We start from the raw sequence: 22,019 nt of genomic DNA on the forward strand, positions 1-22,019 counted from the left end.
GATGCTGCCAGACCTGCTGAGCTTTTCCAGCAACTTTGTTTTTGTTCGTGAATAATTTCAGATGTTTTGATTGCATTCTGGTGTTGAGTTGAATTTTCCTCTGATGGCTTGAATCTGGTTATGACCGTTACATTTGGTTGTGTTGGGTTGTACGCGGTTAATTTGGGTTGGATTTCATTGTTATTGTTTGGATCTGCGTATAATAAAACACAAAAAATACCGCGGGTGCTGAATTTCTGAAACAAAAACAGAAATTGCTGGAGAAATTCAGCAGGTCTGGCGACATCTGTGGCGAGAAAGCAGAGTTAACGTTTCGAGTTCAGTGACCCGTCAAGTTATGTTGGGTTTACTTTGTTCGCTCTGGTAACTGATGGAATCTCCTGAACCAAGCAGTTTCTCAGCCACTTGCTGAGCCGGTTGCATTCAAGCCGGTTAGATATTAAACCGATAAACACTCCACTGGCAAAAGCCCATGTCCTGTTCTGCAGAAGGGTCATTAGATTTGAAACATTAACTCCGCTTCTTTCTCCACAGATGCCGCCAGACCGTTTGAGTTTCTCCAGTAATTTCTGCTTTTGTTTATTTTAAAGCCCGCAATTGAAACGTTTAATAACTTATCTGGGTAGTTAGCTGAAGGTACCAATAGGATGAGGTACATCCCCTAACTTTTGTCAATTTTCAATTCCCAATATAAAAACAGAAAGTGCTGGAGAAACACCATAGATCTGCGTTACCCGTCAAAAGAGGAACAGCGTTAACGGTTTAAGTCTGATATGATTCTTCAGAACTGACTTCAGAACTCAGTTCCGAAGAAGTCACATGGACACATCGTTAGCTATTTTTTCTCTCCATAGACGCTGCCAGATCTGTGGAGTTTCTTCAGCACTTTGCGTCCGGTGTCCTTTTAATTCAGTTTCTAGTAACTCATGTTCGTATCATTCTTGTTCATTTTTCCCGCCTCCTCTTATTTGTCCTGACTCACAATTTGACATGAACTGCCTCCAGCACCTAATGCTAGTGGTCATTATGTGACCCTTAAAAGTGAGGTGAGCAACTTATTAAACTGTGGAAATATCATGATCAAGCATAATCCTCATCTGTAAACATGTACACCTCTAACATGTGTTACTGAATAGCAATGACCAGCAGGAACAACCTCCACCCCCTCCCCCAATCTCCAATCACTGCCTTCATCTCAAACTTCAGAGATTCTCAAAAGGATTGAAGTTCCCCAATTACTCTTTGGACTGAGGTCAGTTAAAGTAAACCTCAGCAGTTCTCAAATCTTTTGGGACTCTCTGCCCATGTTCCTGGGACTTTTGATGACCATACAATTCATAGCCAGTAAGAGGACAATAGCCACTTAACTAAAGGTTTGCAGAAGGGGATGGAATTTTTTTCTTAATTGTTCCTGGGATGAGGGTGATTCCATCTGCCCTTAGTTGCCGCTTTTAATGCAAACATAACTGGTCAGGGCCGAAAAGGATGGCAGGAATCTGTGAGCAAGTTGAACTTGGTTGAGCATGAGCAGTTGAGGCAAACAGATACATTTGATGGAAAACAGGATCAGTGTGTGAAGGATAAAGGAGTAGAAGGATATTGTGATGTGATCTGATGAAGTAAGGTGGGAGAAGGGTTGGGAAGAGGATTAACATTGGCAGAGATGTTTTGGCAGTGTAATTAGATTCTGTGCTATGAAGTCTGTATTATTCAATTTAAACTCTGTCACATCAACCAATAGGCTCTCATATTCTACTTTACCACACTGGGGCCCCCAGGCGTCCTGAAACATATTGGTTTCAGTGGCACAAACCAGAATAGAGAGAAGTCAATTCCATTTATATCCAATGTCCGTCCAATCACTCTCTCTTGAAGCAGGGCCACCTTACACCAGGGATCGATGCAAGGATTTTACACATTGACCTCGCTAGTTAAGCCATAGTGGAATTTACTTTCATTTGTGTGCAACAATTCTCTTACTTGACTCCTACTTGATCAGGAAAGAGGGCTCAAACTTTTTACTTTCTGATCAGTGTAGCCTTGTAGTGCATAAACTTCCTCTGTGTGAGTGGGGGTCAATTTGTTTTGAATTTTGCCGCAGCTTGAATTTTGGCGTGGCTCTACCATGCATTAGCAAGCCTTACACAGAATGGTTATGTTATACACATCAGAATATGTTTTCCTGGAGAGCTGACATGAATCTATAGATCACAATCTGATACCTGAAACCTAATTTACTTGTCTGGGATGCAATTGATGTTGCCCTCTCCTTTCAATCTTCAATGGAAAAATGACACCAAGTAATATGTAGATGCCTGAGATGCCCTGACAAAACAATGATTCATTTGCAGAATGAGCAGGTGTTGTTAGAAACTTGTGTGATCCAACATTTTAAAACATTCTTTACAGGAGCTGATGCTGTTCTACACCCTCCTAGAAATCTTCGTTTCACATCTGTGAATAGCGAAAACATTTTGCATTGGGATCCGCCAGTGGATTATTCTCAAGCTGTTCGCTATGATGTGCAGTACTTTAGGTAAAGAAGCTTCCTTTTACCTCATCACAATTTAAGAGTGAGTGGGAAAATTTCAGGTAGACATTGTCGGGGTGGTGTTGTGTGTTTGTGGGGGTGGGGAGAGTTGTTTGAAATTAGCTGAAGATTTTTTGCTCTTGATCGGTATTCAGTGAATCCTCCTACATGAATATTTGGAGTGAAGCCTATCTCAATGTCCTGAGTAATGTTTACTTTCTACCAATGTCACTGGAAAATCACTGATCCAGTCACTTATGTCCCTTCTGTTTGTGGGGCCAATGGTGTTTCCTGCACTATAATGCCAATCAGGCTTCAATGTACTTTATTGTCTGTGATGAATTTCTCAATACTGTTCTGCAACCATTTATTCCATGGATTAATTGATGGGGAATAATTAATTGTAGTGATGTACTGGAGGTCATCTGTGTTCATGGAACCTGCACTCCAGTGAGAATTTAATGTCTTCAATACAAGTCAATGTTTCACCAGTAAAGGAGACATTGTGAACAGGTTTTATTGAAGATTTTGCACAACAATTCTGTTTCTGTCTCCAGTAAAAATTTCCAATTTTGTATTTGGTGTGACCTTTTAGCATGAGAGCTGGAAAGTACACAGATTTTTTTTAAGGAAACAAATACTGAGAATTTACTCTGGTCATGTGCTTTGCATGTTCTGTAAATTGAAAACAAAAACCGCAGTAACCAAATCCTGAATTTGAATTTGAATTCAGAACCAGTTGCATTTTTTTTGAGATTAGTGCCAGGGTTGAAAATAAAAAATAACTTAAATTTCGAGAACACCTATTATCCCTTAGAATGCCCAAAATTGCCTTCTAGTCAGTGATGTTTTTTGAAAGGTAGTCCCTGTTGTAAAGTAGGAAACACAGCAGCTAGTTTGTGTGCAGCAAACTCCTACAAACTGCAATGAGATGGTTTACAAGACCCTTCCTTCTAGATGATTGAGCTTTCAAAGTCCTTCATAATTTTCAACATTTCCTATTAAACTTTCTGTGTTCTAAGAACAAACCTGGCTTTTCTCCACATAACTGAAGTCCCCATCTCGGGCACAATTCTAGTAAATTTCCTTAGCATGCCCTCTAAGGTCCTGACATCCGTCCTAAGGAATTGTGCACAAATCTGATCATGATATTCCAGCTACAACCTAGTCAATCTTGTAGAAAGATCTAGCAAATCTTCAAAAGGCATACTACTGTGAATACTGTAAATCTGAAAGATAAACAGAAAGTACTGGAAATATGTAAGAGGCATTTTCCGGTCAGCATTTCCAGTATTTTTCTGTTTATATTTTAGCATTGCATTCTTATTTTTGTACATTACTTCTCAAATGTGTAAAGCTAAGGACTTCGTCTGCCCTGCTAACAACCTTTTCAACTAAATGTTGAAAAGAATGAAAGACTTGTTTTTGATCCCTGTCACAAACTCTGTTTCCCACTCCATCATCTCGCTGGGAACTGTCTGGCACTGAACCAGAAAGCTTGCCTCGTGTTATATTAGGTCCCCCAAGTAGAGCTGCTAACCACATTAGAGTGCCATCACCATCTCCACATATCTCCACACTGTAATCTTATCTGACTTCACCCCAGCTCAGCTCCTCTGCTGCTGAAGACCTCATCCATATTTTAGTTACCTTTTGGCTAAGTCAACACACTCCGGACTGGCCTCAAACATTGTACACTGTCTAGACTTGAATTCATCCAAAACTCTGCTTCCCATAGCCTTACACATATAACGTCCTGTTCACCCAACCCCATTGTGCTCACTTTAAGCAACACCTCGATTATAACATTCTGATCTTCATCTCCATGGCCTTACCCCTCACTGTCTCTAATCTTCTCCAGTCCTACAACACTCTATGCTATCTGTACTTTTCCACCATAGGCCTCCTGAGTGTCTGTCTTATTTTAATAATTCAATTTTTGTGCCTGTGCCATTAGCTACCTAGATCCTAAGCTCAGGAATTCCAATCCCAAACCTCACCACCTCATTCTTCTCTCCTCAGTTGTGGAAGGTAATAGCTCTGAAAGGCTTAATATTGGAGACTGCATTTTGGTCCAATCAATCTGAGGAGGTCACACTGTCTTGGGTGGGAAAGAATGGTGCCTAGTTTGAGATACCAATGGAGCCAGATGGGTCATCATTGTTTCCTAATAGCCTCAGTTGTTATGTCTCACAAGGCAATGTAACTTGTATCTATTTTTGTTGTGCAATAAATTACATCTTGTTAGGACAATTGACTCTTCTTGTTAAGATTCATTAGTGGCTCATCCTCTAGCATTATTAGCTCAACAGGCCCTTAGACCCAGTCTGGGAAAGAGGATTGATGGAAGGTCTTTACCTTAGCATGAGCTGGTAGTGGTTGGTATAGCACATACAACCTTCTCATTGAACACACTATTTGAAACTGACCTCAATGATGATGCTTTTGCTTACATGTCCCATACCTCCTTACGTGACAGAGAGTCAAGTTTTGTGTTATAACACACATTGGAATGTTTTCCTGCATTGAAGACACTCCATAAATGCAGGATGTTACTCTTGCCCTGCCACCTTCAAAAATCTGTATATGTTCATTCCCAGATTTTGTTTTCTATTCATTTGTGGGCTGTGGGCATTACTGGCTGGCCAGCATATCTTGCCCATCCCTAGTTGCCCTTGAGAAGGTGGTGGTGAGCTGCCTTCTTTAACCGCTGCAGTCTTCCTGCTGTGGGTTGACCCACAATGCTATTAGGGAGGGAATTCCAGGATTTTGACCCAGCGACAGTGAAAGAATGGCAATATATTTCCAAGTCAGGATGGTGAGTGACTTGGAAATTTCTCTGTTTTTTTGTACTCCCTTTTGAATTAGGTTTATTTTGCCCCTCATCCTTCCGAGCAAAATATATCCCATTTCCATGTGCTTTTCCATTTTCCAGCATGTTGATGACCTCCTGAAGTTTGTTCTTATTATCCTCACTATTTACTGCTTTCCAGTACAGACACAATGGGACAAATGGCCTTTTGTTCTATATTTTTCTGGGATTTCCATGTTTTGCTGTAAAGATTAGAAATATACCTTGTGTAAATTAATACAGCAAACAGGGGCTGGGAATTGTGGGAGCTACAGATGATACAAAGACAATCTGCAACCTCCATATCAAATTTGATGTGTTAAGTTTGTTGAACTGACAGAAACATGAATTTCTTTATCTGGGGACTAACAATGGGGATCACAAAATGATATTAATATTTACTCTCCCACATCAGTGTATCAGAGACCACTTCCTTAATGGCTATTTTCTGTTTGTATTAGCCTTCAATGGTACTGTATTCTATCTCCAAAATGTTGTAATTTTGGGAAGTCGTTTGAACCAAACTGTAGAAATGCTTAAGGCCTTTCCACAGTGATGACCAGCTCCTGTGGTTGCAATCATTGACACAGCAAAGCAAAAAAGAGGCAGCTAGCAGAGTACGATTTCAACAGGGTACCTCAACCTACACAGCACCAAAAACCATAACAGGAAAGTTCAAAGGGTCTGGAGGCATTTCTGAACCTGTTCAACGCACTGGAACCTCTGTTACTGAATATTAGTTAAGATATCTCTTTTTTTTTTCTGTAACTTCATAGCTTCATTCAATAATTGTTCATGCCAGGAAATGGCCTGTGACCAATTGTTCATTTGCAACTTGCTGGACTATGCCTGTTCTATGTTGGGGAAGAAAGTTCTTACACAGGTGTAGTTGTCCATCAGGAGAACACACAATTTAATTTGCACATACTACTGGTTTGACAGGGAAACATTGGTTAATCCCTGTTTATAGAGACTTACGATCCACCAAATATTCACACCCTCACCGAGTCCGTTTTTGAGTTTAACATACAGGTTAGGGATTGTTTATCTATCTTCAAAGCACTGTGCGTATACCCGCATCATACTGACTTCAAGAGGGCACCTCAACACCACCTTTCCCAGGACAGTTAGGGATGGGCAATAAATAGCCAATGATGCCCAAACTCCCATGTATGTGGGACATCATGTTGTGGCAGTACAGGACGTTGGTGAGGTCACTTTTGGAGTGCTGTGTATAGTTCTGGTTGCTCTTCTATTGGAAGGATGTTAATAAACTGGAAAGAGTGCAGAGAAGATTTACCAAATGTTCCTGGGGCTGGAGGGTTTATGTTATAATTAGAGGTTGGATAGGCTGGGACTGTTTTTCTCTGGAGCATAGGAGGTTGAGAGGTGACCTTTATAGGGGGTTATAAAATCAAGATAAGGAAAATAGCAAAGGTTTTTTCCCAAGGTAGAGGAGTTCGAAACTTGAGGGCATAGGTTTTAAGGTGAGAGGAGAAAGATTAAAAGGGACCTGAAGGGCTACTTTTTCACACAGAGGGTGGTACGGGTATGGAATAAGATGCCAGAGGGGGCGGTAGGAGCAGGTACAGTTACAACATTGGACAAGAACATGAATATGAAAGGTTTAGAAGGATATAGGCCAAATGCAGACAAATGGGACTAGTTCAGATTGGGATGAGTTGGACCAAAGGGCCTGTTTCCATGCTGTATGACTCCATGTTAATATTGGACCTCTCAATATTATCATGGAACTTTTTCATCCACTTGAGAGGGATAATGGGGCCTCAGTTTGAATCCCCTTTGAAAAGTGCTGTTGTTTGATGCTGTCACACTTCATCCAGCTCAGCAAAACCCCTTCCACCACCAACTCCTCTTATGGCCCATGCTGAGGTATTACCAGGAAGACATGGAGATATGTTCCATCTGCAACTCCTCAGACACTGAAGCAGTCCCTGCCCTCATGCTGCAGGATCTGGACAATATTCTGGTTTGGGCTGATAACCGGCAAGTGCCCTTCATGCCAAACAGATACCAGAGATTGACCATCTCCAATGAGAACCCATCTCCCCACCACCACCACCATCATCATGGGAGTGACCACTGAGAAATCCCCTGGAACATGATTCAACCAGTGTGACAAACCAAAATAGGAAAGTAAAGAACTGGTCATTTCTGGAAATGTTGGCCTCTTGTTAACAACATGCAGAAGCTGAACTGTCTCCTCATTAACTCACAGGTACGGTTGGAATGTGACATATATACCAGTGAACCATTGCACAGGAATTCCCCACCATCACTGTGATCTTACACAGGAGACCTGGGATTTTAACATGCAGATTATTGCCAGGATTAGGAGCTTTATTGGCAACATAACCTCGGACTGGGAAAGGTCGGATATGTTTAAACCCCTGGATTCCAGTAAGTAGTTCTTGCACAAAATACAATATAACACCAACTTGTTCTATTGTTCTGGATGGTTAAGTAACAGACTTCAATTTAAGGTGGCAATGCTTGAACTTTGAGGGCTTAATTTTAAGCCGTTTCCTTTATTGGTTATTTATTTTCTAAATCAATTTTAGAAAACTGAATGTGTTCGCCACTGAGCTGAGCACAGCCCCTGACAAAATAAAAGTCTTTTGGTTTTATTTGACCTTCAAGGTGCTCATGCTGGGCCGATGATGCTGAGGTCAAAGGTTTCCTCACCTGGAACTCGAGATCAGAGCAAGAACTTTGACTCACATTTTTTTCCTGACTAGCACATGAGGTAGTTTTAGCTCAAGTTATCAGTGCAGATTATAGGAACATTGGAACAGAAGTAGACCATTCAGCCCCTCAAAACTGTTCCATCATTCAACAAGATCATGGCTGATCTGTGGTCTAGCTCCATGTTCCTGCCTCTGGCCCATATCCCTAACTACCTTTGCCTAACAAAGCCTTCCACAAACAGTACCTTTGTGAAAGAGAGTTCTTAACCTCAACCATCCTTTGTGTGTAGAAGTGCTTCCTAAGGAGACCTAAGACCTTGAGATCTCCTTATCTAAGGAAGTGTGTACATACCTGGGAAGGGCTGCAGTATTGGTTTTTAGATTGATTTCTCGAATGAGCGGTTGAGTACAAACTCTTTGGAGTTTAGAGAAATGAGAGGTGATCCTATTGAAACATAACATTTTGAGGTGATGTGACAGAATAAGACACTGAGAGTCTATACCTAGGGGTCACAGTCTCAGATTAAGGGGCTGGCTATGTAAGCTGGAACTGAGAAATTTCTTCACTCAAGAGATGAATCTTCAATCATCTGGTATATTCAAGGCTGATATTGATAGACTTTGGATTCAAAGAAAATTGGGGAATATTGATTTGGCCTGGAATTGGTGTTGAAGACCAAAATCAGCTTCAGTCTCATTGAAGGGGGAATAGTTTAAGGGATTAAATAGCTTGAGACTTCCGATGTTCTTCTTGAGCTAGTTTCTACCAGTCTTTAAACTATAGACAGGAATTTGGAAATTTATCCACATTCACTGCCCACTCACTTTCAGACAGATACACATTTTCTCTCTATCTCTCTCTCTCAGTCTCACATACACACACACCTTCTTACTTACTCCTGATGCACTCACACTCACTGACACACCGACGCGGACAATCACATTCACAGGATACACACACGTGCACACACAACCTCACACACATTCACACTTGCAGGTGCATGTTTTCTCACAATTGCACTTATTGCCACGTTGTCACTCACACATTCGTTAACTGGCTAGTTACACAACATTCACACTGTCATCGACACATCTACACACTGGTGCTTCCTGACACACTCATTTTCATTTTGGTTGTAGATTTATATTTAATTTTGAATTTCTTTTGCTTTTAGCCTCTTTTGGTTTGGCATCCTTCGATGTTCAAGCTGAACACGACATAATTAGAGTCAATATATCTGCACCCACTTTGCATTGGGGAGGAAGAACGCGATCAATGGAGGAGCTGTTTAACAACTCTTTGATGTACATCGTTCTTATCCGTGTGAACAACACTGACAAGGTAATAACCTCACTGAGTCCTTCCAGTTACAACTCCCTACTATGCAGGGCTGTTCTTTTTAATAAAACTGAGCTTTTGCATTTTCCAAACTAGACTTTAATATTATTTCCTCACCCTGTTCCAATTTGCAACTCTCTCTCACCACCACCTCCCCATTCTTTCTCAAGGGGGATGGGTGCTGAACTAGCCATGACATTGGGTATTGAGCAGTGCAGAGCAGTTCCAAATGAGCCTGATACGGTTCTATCCAGGCCTCACTCACACAGGTTCTTGAAGGAGTCACTAGACTCAGTCCAGCTTTAGCTGCACATTGTCATCCTTACATTTTGCTCAAGGGCGGCTAGGTTTGAGCATTAAATGCTGGCCAGCCAGCGATGTCGACATCCCACAAGTGAATAAGAATTTAAAAAAAACAGGACAATGAGGCCAGATATGCCTCTACTTGTGTGGAGCACAGGTCCTCAGAGCCTGGGTTCTGGGAGCTTACATTTGCTTATAGCAACTTGGATTCTTTATAGCTTCCAGAATAGACTGACATGTCCTCAACTGTTTCACATAAACAGAATCTGACACCAAGCCATGTGAGGAGATGTTAGGACAGATGACTGACTGCTTAGTTGAAGAAGCAGTTTTAGCAAACATCCTTTAAAGGGCGAGGGTGAGATCAAGAGGTTTAAGGAGGGGATTTGAGTGTTTAGGGTTGTACAGGTGAGGGAGTAACTGGCAGAAGTATATTGTACAAGGCGCATGTACTGGAAACCTGAACTGGAGAACACAGGGATTATAGACAGTTATAGGATTTTGATTATTCCTCCACCCAACTTGCAACGATGAGTCCTGCTCCCATCTCCTCATTTGGGAACAGACATGAATGTAGAGATGTGGTGTACCGCCCCCAATGGGAAAACCATCTCTCTATTCCCCCACACTCCATGATTGAGCTGTAATGGTGGGTTGGGGACCTCGTGGTGGAGGATATATTTGATGGAGTTGGGGACTCAACAGTCTCAGACCCCATCCTGGTAACAGATGATGCTGTCACTGGCAATCCGGGCACCTTTGGATGTAATGCTGACTGAAAGAAACCTGGAAGTTGTTAGACAAAGATTAAAAGTCTAGTTCTGCAGTCTATCCTGGCAGTCATGTGATACAGCAAAAGTGGATTGTTAGCCAGTCAGTCTCAGATCTGTGGTGAGGAAGAGGCCACTGCGGGGGAGAACTTTGGGAACAACAAATCCAAAGTCAGCTGGTGCTTCTGCTTCTCATGGCATCACAGATTAACATCCATTTCCTGAATGTGATCAGTGCTGGCCCAATGATTCCAGCATGATCAATCAGGTGCTGAATCTGATCTGTTCCCTACACAAAGAATTGCTACCCAAACTGTTGTCATATTTGGCTTGCATGCCAGTCTCTGCCACCCTGGAACCTTTAACAATTCTATAGAATGTTTGTTGGTTTTCAACTTTCTAAAACTGTGTGAATCCTATGAGAATTGGGGTGGCACTTGTTACGTCTTGGCTGATTTCTATAAAGAGTTCCCTCTTGTGTTCCAACAGTCTGAAGAATTTAGGAGCTCAGGAGAATTGAACACAACTGTGGTGCAGCCAGGAGAAACCTACTGCATCAGAGTGAAAGCAATACTGACTATGGACACAAGGGATGGGAACTTCACAGAGGAGAAATGTATAACAATCCAAATCCTAGATCCAGGTAAAGTAGTTCATCGATGTGCCATCAATTCACAAGTTTTATCATTGCCACTATTTGCAATTTCTCCTATCAGTGCTGGTCAAAGTGATCAAATCCATATTGTTAAGATCCAGTGAATTTCACCCCGAGCTCAACTCTTTAATTTACTTCATTGACTCTTTCCAGTTCTCCTGTTTGGTGTGGCACAGTGATTCAGTGGTTAGCACTGCTGCCTCACAGTGCCTGAGACCCGGGTTCAATTCCAGCCTCAGGCGACGGTGTGCAGTTTACGTGTTCTCCCTGTGTCTGCCTGCGTTTCCTGCCACAGTCCAAAGATGGGCAGATTAGCTGGATTGGTCATGGTAAATTGTCCATAGTGTGCAGGCTAGGTAGGTTATCCATGGGAAATGTGTTGTCACTGGGACAGAATGGAATACTGGGTCTGGATGGGATGCTCTCCAGAGGGACGACATGGACTTGATGGGCCGAAAAGCCTCTTTCCCTACTGTAGGGATTCTATAATTCTGTCTGTTAGTTGCATTTCTCAAAATGGATCTGTGTATGTGTTTTTGTGCGTGTAAGCATGAGTATATGTGAGTGTGTATTGTGTCTGTGTGAGCATAAGTATATGTGAGTGTGTATTGTATGTGTCAGCATGATCATATATGTGTGTGTGCATGTGTATTGTGTGTGTGTATGTGCTGAGTTCCACAGGTTGAAATATGAGGAGAAATTATATATGACAAAACCGTTCCCTGGAATGTAGAATTTTAGGGGGTGATTTTATTATTAATTCAGTTTTGTTTTAATGATGTTGATACAAATTTAGTACACGGGCAGAGAGAAACCATCTCTTGACAAAAATAAAAATTGCTGGAAAGTCTCAGCAGGTCTGACAGCATCTGTGGAGAGAAATCCCAGTTAACGTTTCGGGTCAAGTAACCCTTCCTCACAATTGGCCTGAGGGAGGATCACTCGACCCGAAATGTTAACTCTGATTTCTCTCCACAGAAGCTGCCAGACCAGCTGCCAGCAATGCTATTTTTGTCTCTGATTTATAACATCTGCAGTTCTTTCAGACTTTTTTTAAGAAACCATGTCATGATGGACTGATGGGCTGGCCACAAAATCTTAAATTCAGCATATCTAGGAGAGAAACTAGGGAACTACAAAAGGCAGTAGATATGTGGAACTCTCTTCCACAAAAAAAATCCCCTCAGTTAATACTTTATGTTGATAGGCTCTTGCCAGAAGAGGGTACAAAGGGATGTGGAGTCATGGTAGGCCAGCCATAATCTCATTGGGTCTGAATTGCTTGGGTCTGTATAGCCTCCTCCTGTTCCTTATTACATCTGATTGAGCTCATCATTACTTTCTGCCTATTTCTTCTACTAATGAGAAGTCATTTTCTTTTTATAGCATTGAAGACTATGCCCAATATCATCTTTGGTGTCATCAGTGCTGTCTTCATACTGTTTACACTCTCCTTTTGCCTGGGAATGTACTGCTGGCATTATTTAAAGAAGAAAACCACATTCCCAACTGTACTGGTAAGTTCCATTTGTCGCTCACTGAAAGTTCAGGAAGCTTTGTTGGCTGATGCAATTCACGTTTAGAGAATGGGGTTTCCATCTGAATTCCTCCTCCCCATGTCTCACCCTTACCATGTGCCAAAGCCACATCGAGCTAGACTTTCAACGAGCCCAGTGGGACAACTTGGCACCACTTCTCCCTGACCCCACTCCATACCAGCCTTGTCTGCTGCTGACCACTCCTACGTTGAAATATCGGTCCAAACTTGCCCTGACCCCGAGCCCTGCCTTCTCTGGAAGCATTCAGGTTCTCTTAATCCTGTTTAGGATCCCTTATATCCTCATATATGTAAACTGCCATCCTGACTGGGTGAGGGCTCTATGTAACTCCAAGCACACATCAAAGCGGGTGACTCCCACATTCTCTGCACAATGACCTGGAAAGATGCTCACTTGTACAAATCTGCTATTTTACAAAAAAAAAATGTTGTTGTGAGCTTGGCCCTGTTGAGCTTGAGCCACCAAGAAAAGATGACGTTTCTTTGGAAAAAGAAATGACCAATTGATCAAATTCTGGTTATGGTACCCCCTCAGGCCGACAATAATAAAGGCCAATATTTTCTTTACAAAGCCCTCATGTTGTCTGTGGAGGCATAGACAACTTTGAGTGAGGCCCAATGTTCAATTTCAGGTCTTCGAACAGGAATGCACAGGTCTTTCCTGTGGTACAGGTCTAGAAACGATTTCCATAGCTCCTTCCCACCTCCCTTGGCCTCTTACACTGGAGTTAAACTGACCCCTTCTCCCTCTGCTGCTGGTAACGTGGGAGGTGAATTGTTTTGTTTGTTCCTTGTAAACGTCTGCTGATAAGTGATTTTGTTTCCTCTCTCAGAAATCTCTTGACAAGAACAAGAAATCTCTGAGCATTATGGATTACCTGAGTCTGATAGATGATGTGGTTGTGCAGCAAATGCCTGCTGACTGTACTCTCCTCAGCTCCTGTAAGATTCAGGAGCAGGACGATCTGTGGCCAGAACTGAAAATCAAGGAAGCGTCTTCAGTGGACAGTGGGATTGACATTGGGGGTAACTCATCGGATCAGATGACTGGATTCTGTGAACCACTGAACCCCTACATGCAGCAAACCCCTGAGACAAGTAGCCAGAGGAATATCGGTGCAAAGGACACTCAGGATGACTCTCAGCCCAAAGAATCATGTTTAATAAATGTCCCTGAAGCAATGGACATACCTACTACTGGGACAAGAACCATCAGTCCATCAGGCTATCAAAAACAAACACCTAAGACCGATGCAGTCTCTGTGCAGGATGAATGCAATGTTGAAACTCAGACCGTCCAGGACATCGGTCTTTCCTTCATTTCTACATCAGACATTGGCATGACAGAAAGCTTTTCAAGACGATTTCTTAGCTTAGATGATGTATTGTTAATGGACAATGGACAATAAGAAAGAGCTTTTCAGTTCAAAACTTCTTAACAGCTCTATTTTGTAAATTATTTATTTATTAAAACATTTTCAGTTTGAACTTATTTTTTGATCTTTCAGTGTGGTGGGATATGTTGATAAAGTAATTAGTGAAGCATTAGGTGGTCTTGTACTTTATAAGTAGAGGTGAGTTCAAAAACACTGAAAAGTGATGCTACAATTTTATAAAGCTCTAGTTAGACTTAATTAGTGTATTAGGTCCAGTTCTGGTCACTACACTTCAGAAAAGATGTGAGGGTCCTTGTAAGGGTGTGGAAATTTACCATAATGGTTCAAAAGATGACAGAATCAAGCTACAAGGATAGCTTGGAGAAGCTGGGATTGTTCTGTTTGGACCAAAGGAGACTTCAGGGGAACTAAAACAAAGACCTGCAGTTGCTGGAGATCTGAAACAAACATAAACAGAAATTGCAGGAGAAACACATCAAATCTGGTCGCATCTGTGCAGAGAAAACAGAGTTAGTGTTTTGAGTCCTCTGATCATCTGAAAAAGAGTCACTAGCCTTAACGTTAACTCTGTTTTTTCTTCATAGATGCTGCCAGACTTGCTGAGTTTCCCCAGCAATTTCCAAGATTTGAGGGGAGACTTGATGGTGGTGTACAAGATTATGCCAGGTTCAGATGGTTAGGCAAAAAGAAAGTACCTGTTAGCTGACAGGACAAGGATTAAGGGTCACAGATTTGAGGACTGTACATGAGATACAAGGAAGATGTGAGGAAGAATGTTTTTACAATGGAGTGGTGATGACCCAAAACTCACTACCCAGGAGGATGATGGATGTGAAGATGATCGATAATTTCTAAAAGAAGTTGTGTGGAGACTTGAGGAAAATAAACTTCCAGGATCTTGATGTTTGAACAGGAGAATATTACTGACTAGATTGTGCGACAGAGACCTGAACTGAGTGATGGGCCAAATGGCCACCTTCTGGGCTGTAAGTGATCTTATGGCTTTTCACCTCATGGGTTTTGCCATTAAGTTAGGAGTAAGTCTCTGTGCTTCATAAAGAGGCAGGTTTTCACCAACTCTAGGATTTATCTGCCAGCATTTTATTTCGCAAAGCAACATTTATTGAATCAAAATCTCACTCAATTGAGATGGAGAAAGATCCCAGTATTTGAGAAATCCGGGGCTGCAACCAACAACAAATCATTACAGAGGCAAAATTGGCTGCAAACCTTAAAACCAACGAGACTTGGGGACTTTTTTTCTCAATTCTAGATTCTGTATCTTCACTGTCTCTAAAACCTGTCTCCCTGTGAGAGAAAGAGTAATTCTTGTGTTCATGGTTTTGGCATCATGTCTGCACTTTTATTCTCTATTCACTCCAGTTACAGTGTTGCTGTTAGAACGGTAGTCCTTGTCCACTAACCTTATTATTTACACACTTTCACATTCAGTCTCCTGCACGGGTTCAAATGAGTTTACATTTTAATTTCACAATGTACATGAAAATTGATCAAATCAACAAATGAGACTTAGCCTCTTCACACCATTGCAACAACTAAAGAAAAGGCAATATTCATCACAGAATTTCTTATAATTCAATGGGTTCTTTTGTCTAAATGCACATATCGAGGCAAAGCTGTTCATGTCTGGAGAAGGAGTACTTTTCCATTCTAACAACCAGTGGAAGCATCAAACACTCCCGGGACAGAGACAGCACGGGGTTAGATGCAGTGGAAAGCTCCCTCTATATTGTCCCCATCAAACACCCCCACAACAGGGACAGCACAGGTTTAGATAGAGTAAAACTCTCTCTACTGTTGCATCAAACACTTCTCAAGTTGTACTCTTTAAAAGACTTCTTGCTTATTATTTCGGAGAGGAGCAGATGAATTCTCAATAAAAATCTATGTTCTGAGGAAGGGTCACCGGACCCGAAATGTTAACTCTGTTTTCTCCTTCACAGCTGTTGCCAGACCTGCTGAGCTTTTCCAACAACTTTGTTTTTGTGGCAGATGAATTCTCCCTGCTTTCCTCATCAATATTTATATCCTAACCAAAATGGTTTTTAAAATTGGAATACTTAGTCTATATTGCCTGGTTGTTTGTGCTGTGTGTCAGTTGCTGCATGTTTCCTGCAATAGTACCCACAGCTCAAAGCGTGTGTCATTAACTGCGATGAAATATTTTGGGATATCTTAAGGACTTGAGTAACCCTGAACAAATGTCACTAAAACAAAATGTTTGACTATTAACTCATCGTTTTTTGTGGGATTTTCCTCTGTACAAATTGGCTGCGGGGTTTTTTTTTAAAACATTTCAACAGTGACTACAATTTGAAAAACCATGCCTTTGGCTGTAAAATGCTTTGTGACATCTAGAGGTTGCAAAAGGCACTAAATAAATTCAAATGGAATACAAAAGTGTTCTTCTATAGTTAGCTGAGTCATTTCCACTTCCTCTCTCGATGGTCTTGTTATTGGGTTATTGCACATTTATGGACCAGATGTACGCGCACCCAGTCTATTGCTAAACAATTCTCAAGCAACAAGAGCTCAGATTTCACAGGGAGCTATCAGTAAGTTTACTTCCCCCATTCCAAGGCCCAGCACCAAAGAAAAAGCAAGTATAAGGTTTTAAGAGATAGTAGGAACTGCAGATGCTGGAGAATCTGAGATAACAAGGTATAGAGCTGGATAAACACAGCAGGCCAAGCAGCATCAGAGGAGCAGGAAAGCTGACATTTCGGGCCTAGACCCTTCTTCAGAAAATGTATAAGGTTCAGTATCAGGTTTTATTTGTTTCTTCACAAGGTCCCTGAAAATAATGAGGTCACACCTCTTTCGCAGCCTCTTTAATATTGCTCATCAACAGCAGGGTACAAATCCTTATCTCGAGTCCTCATGTTCTGATAGTGGAACTCATGGTTTGAGCTTAGATTTCCCCTAGTCTTCATCATCCCACTGATGGAAAATGGCGGATCAAACTCCAGCTGGATAGATTTCAGGTCTCTGCGGAAGAATCCAGGAGTTAAGATCTGACACTTTGCTGTACCATCACCACCCCCATCCCCGTCACCTCCATATCTGTGCAACCAGCCTGCTGACCATCTGTCTGTACACCCCGCACCACCAATCACCACCTCCTAACTCCTACCGAGGAACGCTCCTGCTGCTCTGTACCTTACTAGGGTTTGGTCACCCATACGCTAGAAGCTTTACCACTACTTTGTCCCAGTGTCCATCTCTGTGTGGGATCTCAATGAGCCTTTTAGCAAAGAGACGGGGAGAGGATTCAACTGAGCTCGACCCTGTCCTCCCCCAACATGACTTCTCCAGACAGCAGGTCAGAGAAGGTTTACCGGACTAAAACTGGATTGCCTCATGAGGAAAGGCCAGACAGGCTAAGGCCTGTATCCTCTGGAGTTTAGACCAGTTTTGACTTAATTAAAATATATATGATTCTGAGGGGACTTGACCAAGTACATATTGAAAGGGTGATTTATCTTGTGGGAGAACCTGGAGCTATGAGTAATAGTTTAAAAATAAGCGGGGGGGGCACACATTTAAGATAAAGATAAGGAAATGTTTTTATTCCCTCAGAGGCTTGTGAATCTTTGGAATTCCCTTCCTCAAAAGGGTGTGTATGTGGAACCTTTTAAATATATTTAAGGCAGAGGTAGCTAGATTCTTGATGACTAACGGGATGAAGATTATCGGGGATATACAGGAACATTGAGTTGAGGTTAAAAATCAGATCAGCCATGATCTTATTGAATGGTGGAGCAGGTTTGAAGGGCTGAATGGTCTGCTCTTGTTCCTTGGTCATATGTTCATTAGTGGATAATTCCCAGTAACTCCCCATAGCACAGTACCATAAAATACATTGCCTGATATGAGAGAACCTGGGTCCTAACCTGGGCATTACTTAACTGTGGAGCCTGGTACAGAGTTAAGATATCTGATCTATTCGATCCGATGTCACGACTGCAGAATATTGCTCAACATCCCTGTAATAAACCTTTTGTATCAAACGTCCTGTTCTCATTTCCAAGGGTGGGGCCAAGGCATCCCATTGGATTGGTTCACCCTCGTGGCCAAAGTTCACCAGTGGTTTGCCATTATCTTCTGCAGGATACTGGCCAGAAAACTTTCCCAACCTTACTGCCTGCCAACAGGCTCATTAGAGGGAGTTTTAGGCTGACAAGCATGTCACAACCCTCCCTTCCATGGCCGATAAGTCTTGATGTGGGACTTGAACCCTGAACCTCTAGTCTACACATATGGACATTATCCTGCCCTGATCCATTTCTGAAGAAGGGTCTAGGCCCGAAATGTCAGCTTTCCTGCTCCTCTGATGCTGCTTGGCCTGCTGTGTTCATCCAGCTCTACACCTTGTTATCTCTGATCCACAGACTCTTCTGTCAACAGCATCACCAAGTACACACGTGGGCCACATGTTATATTCGAGAGGTGATAAATAAGCAAACAACCTTTCAAGGTTAATATTGGACATTTTCCAAATTGCAGCAGGAAATTTTTGAGCATTTTCTAATTTGCACAGTGACTTTGCACACAGCAGTTCAGCTCTGACTGACCTCAAACCATTTTTACACAAAATCTCAACGCTTATTTCTAACAATGAGCCTCGAGATCTGCTGTAGAAGCAGAATTATGGTCAGGACATTTGTTGACACACTGTCAATTTGCTGCTGATTATACAATGTCTAGTTTTGAATGTTGGATGCTTAGACAGCTGGGTTTTGAGTGTTAGTAGAAATTATTTGCCTTCAAGTGTCTTACTCTGGATCCATGACCAAAATCAACACAAGGGGCATAAGGAGCAGGAACGAAAACAGAAGTTGCTGGGAAAGCTCAGCAGGTCTGGCAGCATCTGTGAAGAAAAAATCAGAGTTAACGTTTCGGATCCGGTGACCTTTCCTCAGAACGGACCTGAAATCTTATCTCTGATTTTTCTTCACAGATGCTGCCAGACCTGCTGAGCCTTTCCAGCAATTTCTGTTTTTGTTTCTGATTTACAGCATCCGCAGTTCTTTTGGTTTTTATAAGGAGCAGGAATCCTGGGTGAATTTTACCCACGCCCAGCCCACAAGCACCAAGGGGTGTGTAGACCTTCTAACTCACAAACTGTCTGCCAGTCATACCCTTCTCCATTACCCATCCCAGCCATTCTACGTCCCTGCCCACTGCTACCCCCACACACCTCACATAAATAGACCATAGCTCAGAATCGCTACAGCCGAGATTACACCAGATTTATGGCACAGTATCAGGCCATTCGTCCCAACCAGTTCATGCTGGTTGCTCCACTGGGCCCTCCTCCCACCTTTCCTCATCTAAAGGGTAGATTATCAGGGGAGGGAGCAGAGGGGTCTGTGTTCTGTGAGGGAGAGGTTAGGCGGAGGGAGCGAAGGGCTAACCCTGACCCTCATCTACATTGCCCATTATACCCTCCATTCCCTTCTTCCTATTGGCTTGTCTCATTTCCCCTTAAATTCACCTGCACTATTTATTTCAACTAATCCCTATAGAATGTATTTTACACTCTTACCATTCTCTGACTGAAGAAGTTTCTTTTGAATTTCCAATTAGATTTCTTGGGGAACAACTTGTATTGATGTCTCTTCCCCACAAGAGGAAACAGTCTCTCTGTGTCTATTCAATCAAACATTTCATAGAATTATAGAATCACTACCGTGTGAATGCTAGCCCTTCAGCCCATCCAGTCTGCACCAACCATACAAACAGCATCTCATCCAGACCCAATCCCCTTACCCTATCCCTGTAATCCTGCATGTCCCATGGCTAACCCACCTAGCCTACACATCCCTGGACACTTTGGGCAATTTAGAATGGCTAATCCACTCAACTTGCCATATTTGGACTGTGGGAGGAAACCAGAGCACTCAGAGGAAACCCACACAGACACAGGGGTGGAATGTGCAAACTCCACACAGGCAATCGCCCAAGGCTGGAATTGAACCTGGATCCCTGGTGCTGTGAGGTAGTAACGCTAACCACTGAGCCACTGAGCCATCGTTTTAAAGATCTCAGTTAGGTCGCCTCTCAGCGATCAGGGATCAGGGATCCAGCCTGCCAATCTATTTTTGGTACATTGTAGCCCCACGTTCCTGCTCCATATGTCTCAGTAAAGTCGGTATTTTGATGAACAGAGCAGACAGCGAGCAGTTTGTAAACTGTGCAAAGTGATGATCCAGTGAAGATTGTGAACTGTACCTGAGAACATTTTGGCTGAAGGACAGTCTGGGTTCTGTAAGACACAAAAAGGAACAGCATCAACAAATCAGCTCATTGAAGCTATAAGACAGTCCTTAGACTACAGAGTGGGCATAATGCTCACATACACATTTACCCCTCACATGGATATGTAGACCCCGTTACACACACACATTGACACACACACACTCATCCATCACACACACCGACGACCTCACATACACTTATCCCTCACACACAGATACATACCCTACTCCCTCACACCCACATACCCCTTATACACACACACACATAAACACACTCACCCCTCACACCACATCCATCACTCACCACACACACACACACACACTTTTCACAATCACACACTCCACACTCTCACACACACACATGACCCCTCAGACACTGATTTTTGATCACTTTTTTCAGTTTGCCGCTCCCTCTCTGTAGTTCTGATGTTTTCTGAGCTCAGGAGAGTGGCCCAAGGACCCGTTCTGCTACCACACCAGGGCTGACCCAGAGCGTGCCATCACACACTGAGTGTGACTCTCTTCTTGTCTTCCATCCATCCACACCTTTGAGCAGAGAGCTTTAGAGGAATGGGACTTCCCTCTGTGCAGTTCCCTGATATTGTAAAGCTAAATGTGCCAGCTCAGCAAAATCACTCCTAATCAAGGATTGAAACCCTCCTGGTCTCTATGGATATTTTTGATCACTTTCAGATTCCCTGTGGCTATCCTATTATTTTATTGGGATCCCTCACATAGTGCAGTTACAATATTGCTCAGTCTCTGATTGGAGATGAATTATTAAAGGTTGCCTTGTCTCCAGACAATCAGAAAAGTGGTGGTTTTTAGCACTAATCCCAAACCCAATTATGATACCTTAAAACTAAGCACCAAGCATTAATGTTAAATTTAATGGATGGAGTTAGGGCTTGGTTTGGATTTTTGGTTAATAGAGTTACGGTTTAGGGTTAGTAGTTTTACTGAATCACCATTCCTAAACTCAACCCTAACACTGAACTTCAATATAGGAGCAAATTATGGCAGATGTTGGAATCTGCATTGAAAACAAAAAATGCTGGAAGTCACAGCAGATCAGGCAGCATCCATGGAGAGAGAGCAAGCTAATGTTTTAAGTCTAGGTGAGCTCTGATGCAGAGTTAGCTTCCTCTATCTCCATGGTTGCTGCCTGACCCCAGTGTGATTTCCAGCAGTTTTTGTTTTCACTCTGAACTTCAACCTTATCCACTAATATCCTAAATTACGTTTTGCAGGTCTAATTATAGGTTAGTGATTCTTTCAATTAGTGAGTCATTGCACCTACTTTGAAAGCAGCGTCCGTGTCTGTAATACTGGACTAAGATCATAGTCAACACGATTCCAGCCAGGACCAGCAAACACAAAGCAATGACAATTGCTCGAACATTTGCACTGTTACCTAGAAATGGAGAGAAATGGGGTCAGCAGGCTCCAAGCTCCAACACTTCACATTTCTCATTGCTGCCTTCACAACCCAGTTTAATTTGAATCAGAGATAGTAGGAACTGCAGATGCTGGAGAATCCGAGACAACAAGGTGCAGGGCTGGATGAACACAGCAGGCCAAGCAGCATCATAGGAGCAGAGAGGCTCAGGCCAAGCAGCATCATAGG

General features: G+C 42.4%; 2 protein-coding genes across 4 annotated transcripts in view; one reads left to right on the top strand and one right to left on the bottom strand.

Moving 5' to 3' along the window:
* Window positions 1–15,765, top strand: part of LOC109937485 (interleukin-20 receptor subunit alpha-like) — a 17,346-nt gene extending 1,581 nt beyond the window's left edge. Inside the window, exons 2-7 of one of the 2 annotated variants that reach the window (XM_020536065.2) lie at window positions 2,410–2,536; window positions 7,621–7,802; window positions 9,265–9,431; window positions 10,991–11,144; window positions 12,543–12,673; window positions 13,548–15,765. In XM_020536065.2, coding sequence (XP_020391654.2) covers window positions 2,410–2,536; window positions 7,621–7,802; window positions 9,265–9,431; window positions 10,991–11,144; window positions 12,543–12,673; window positions 13,548–14,123 — 1,337 coding nt within the window. In that variant the 3' untranslated portion in view covers window positions 14,124–15,765. The remainder of the gene's footprint in view (window positions 1–2,409; window positions 2,537–7,620; window positions 7,803–9,264; window positions 9,432–10,990; window positions 11,145–12,542; window positions 12,674–13,547) is intronic. The other variant, XM_048615660.1, reaches the window with a different exon arrangement.
* Window positions 15,766–16,476: 711 nt separating this feature from the next.
* Window positions 16,477–22,019, bottom strand: part of LOC125486746 (small integral membrane protein 35-like) — an 8,950-nt gene continuing 3,407 nt past the window's right edge. For both annotated transcript variants that reach the window (XM_048615661.1, XM_048615662.1), the window contains 3 exons: window positions 21,693–21,806; window positions 20,367–20,400; window positions 16,477–17,120 (listed from right to left, as the gene is read on the bottom strand). In XM_048615661.1, coding sequence (XP_048471618.1) covers window positions 16,964–17,120; window positions 20,367–20,400; window positions 21,693–21,806 — 305 coding nt within the window. In that variant the 3' untranslated portion in view covers window positions 16,477–16,963. The remainder of the gene's footprint in view (window positions 17,121–20,366; window positions 20,401–21,692; window positions 21,807–22,019) is intronic.

Source organism: Rhincodon typus, chromosome 32 (assembly GCF_021869965.1).
Source record: "Rhincodon typus isolate 14 chromosome 32, sRhiTyp1.1, whole genome shotgun sequence".
Taxonomy (NCBI): domain Eukaryota; kingdom Metazoa; phylum Chordata; class Chondrichthyes; order Orectolobiformes; family Rhincodontidae; genus Rhincodon; species Rhincodon typus.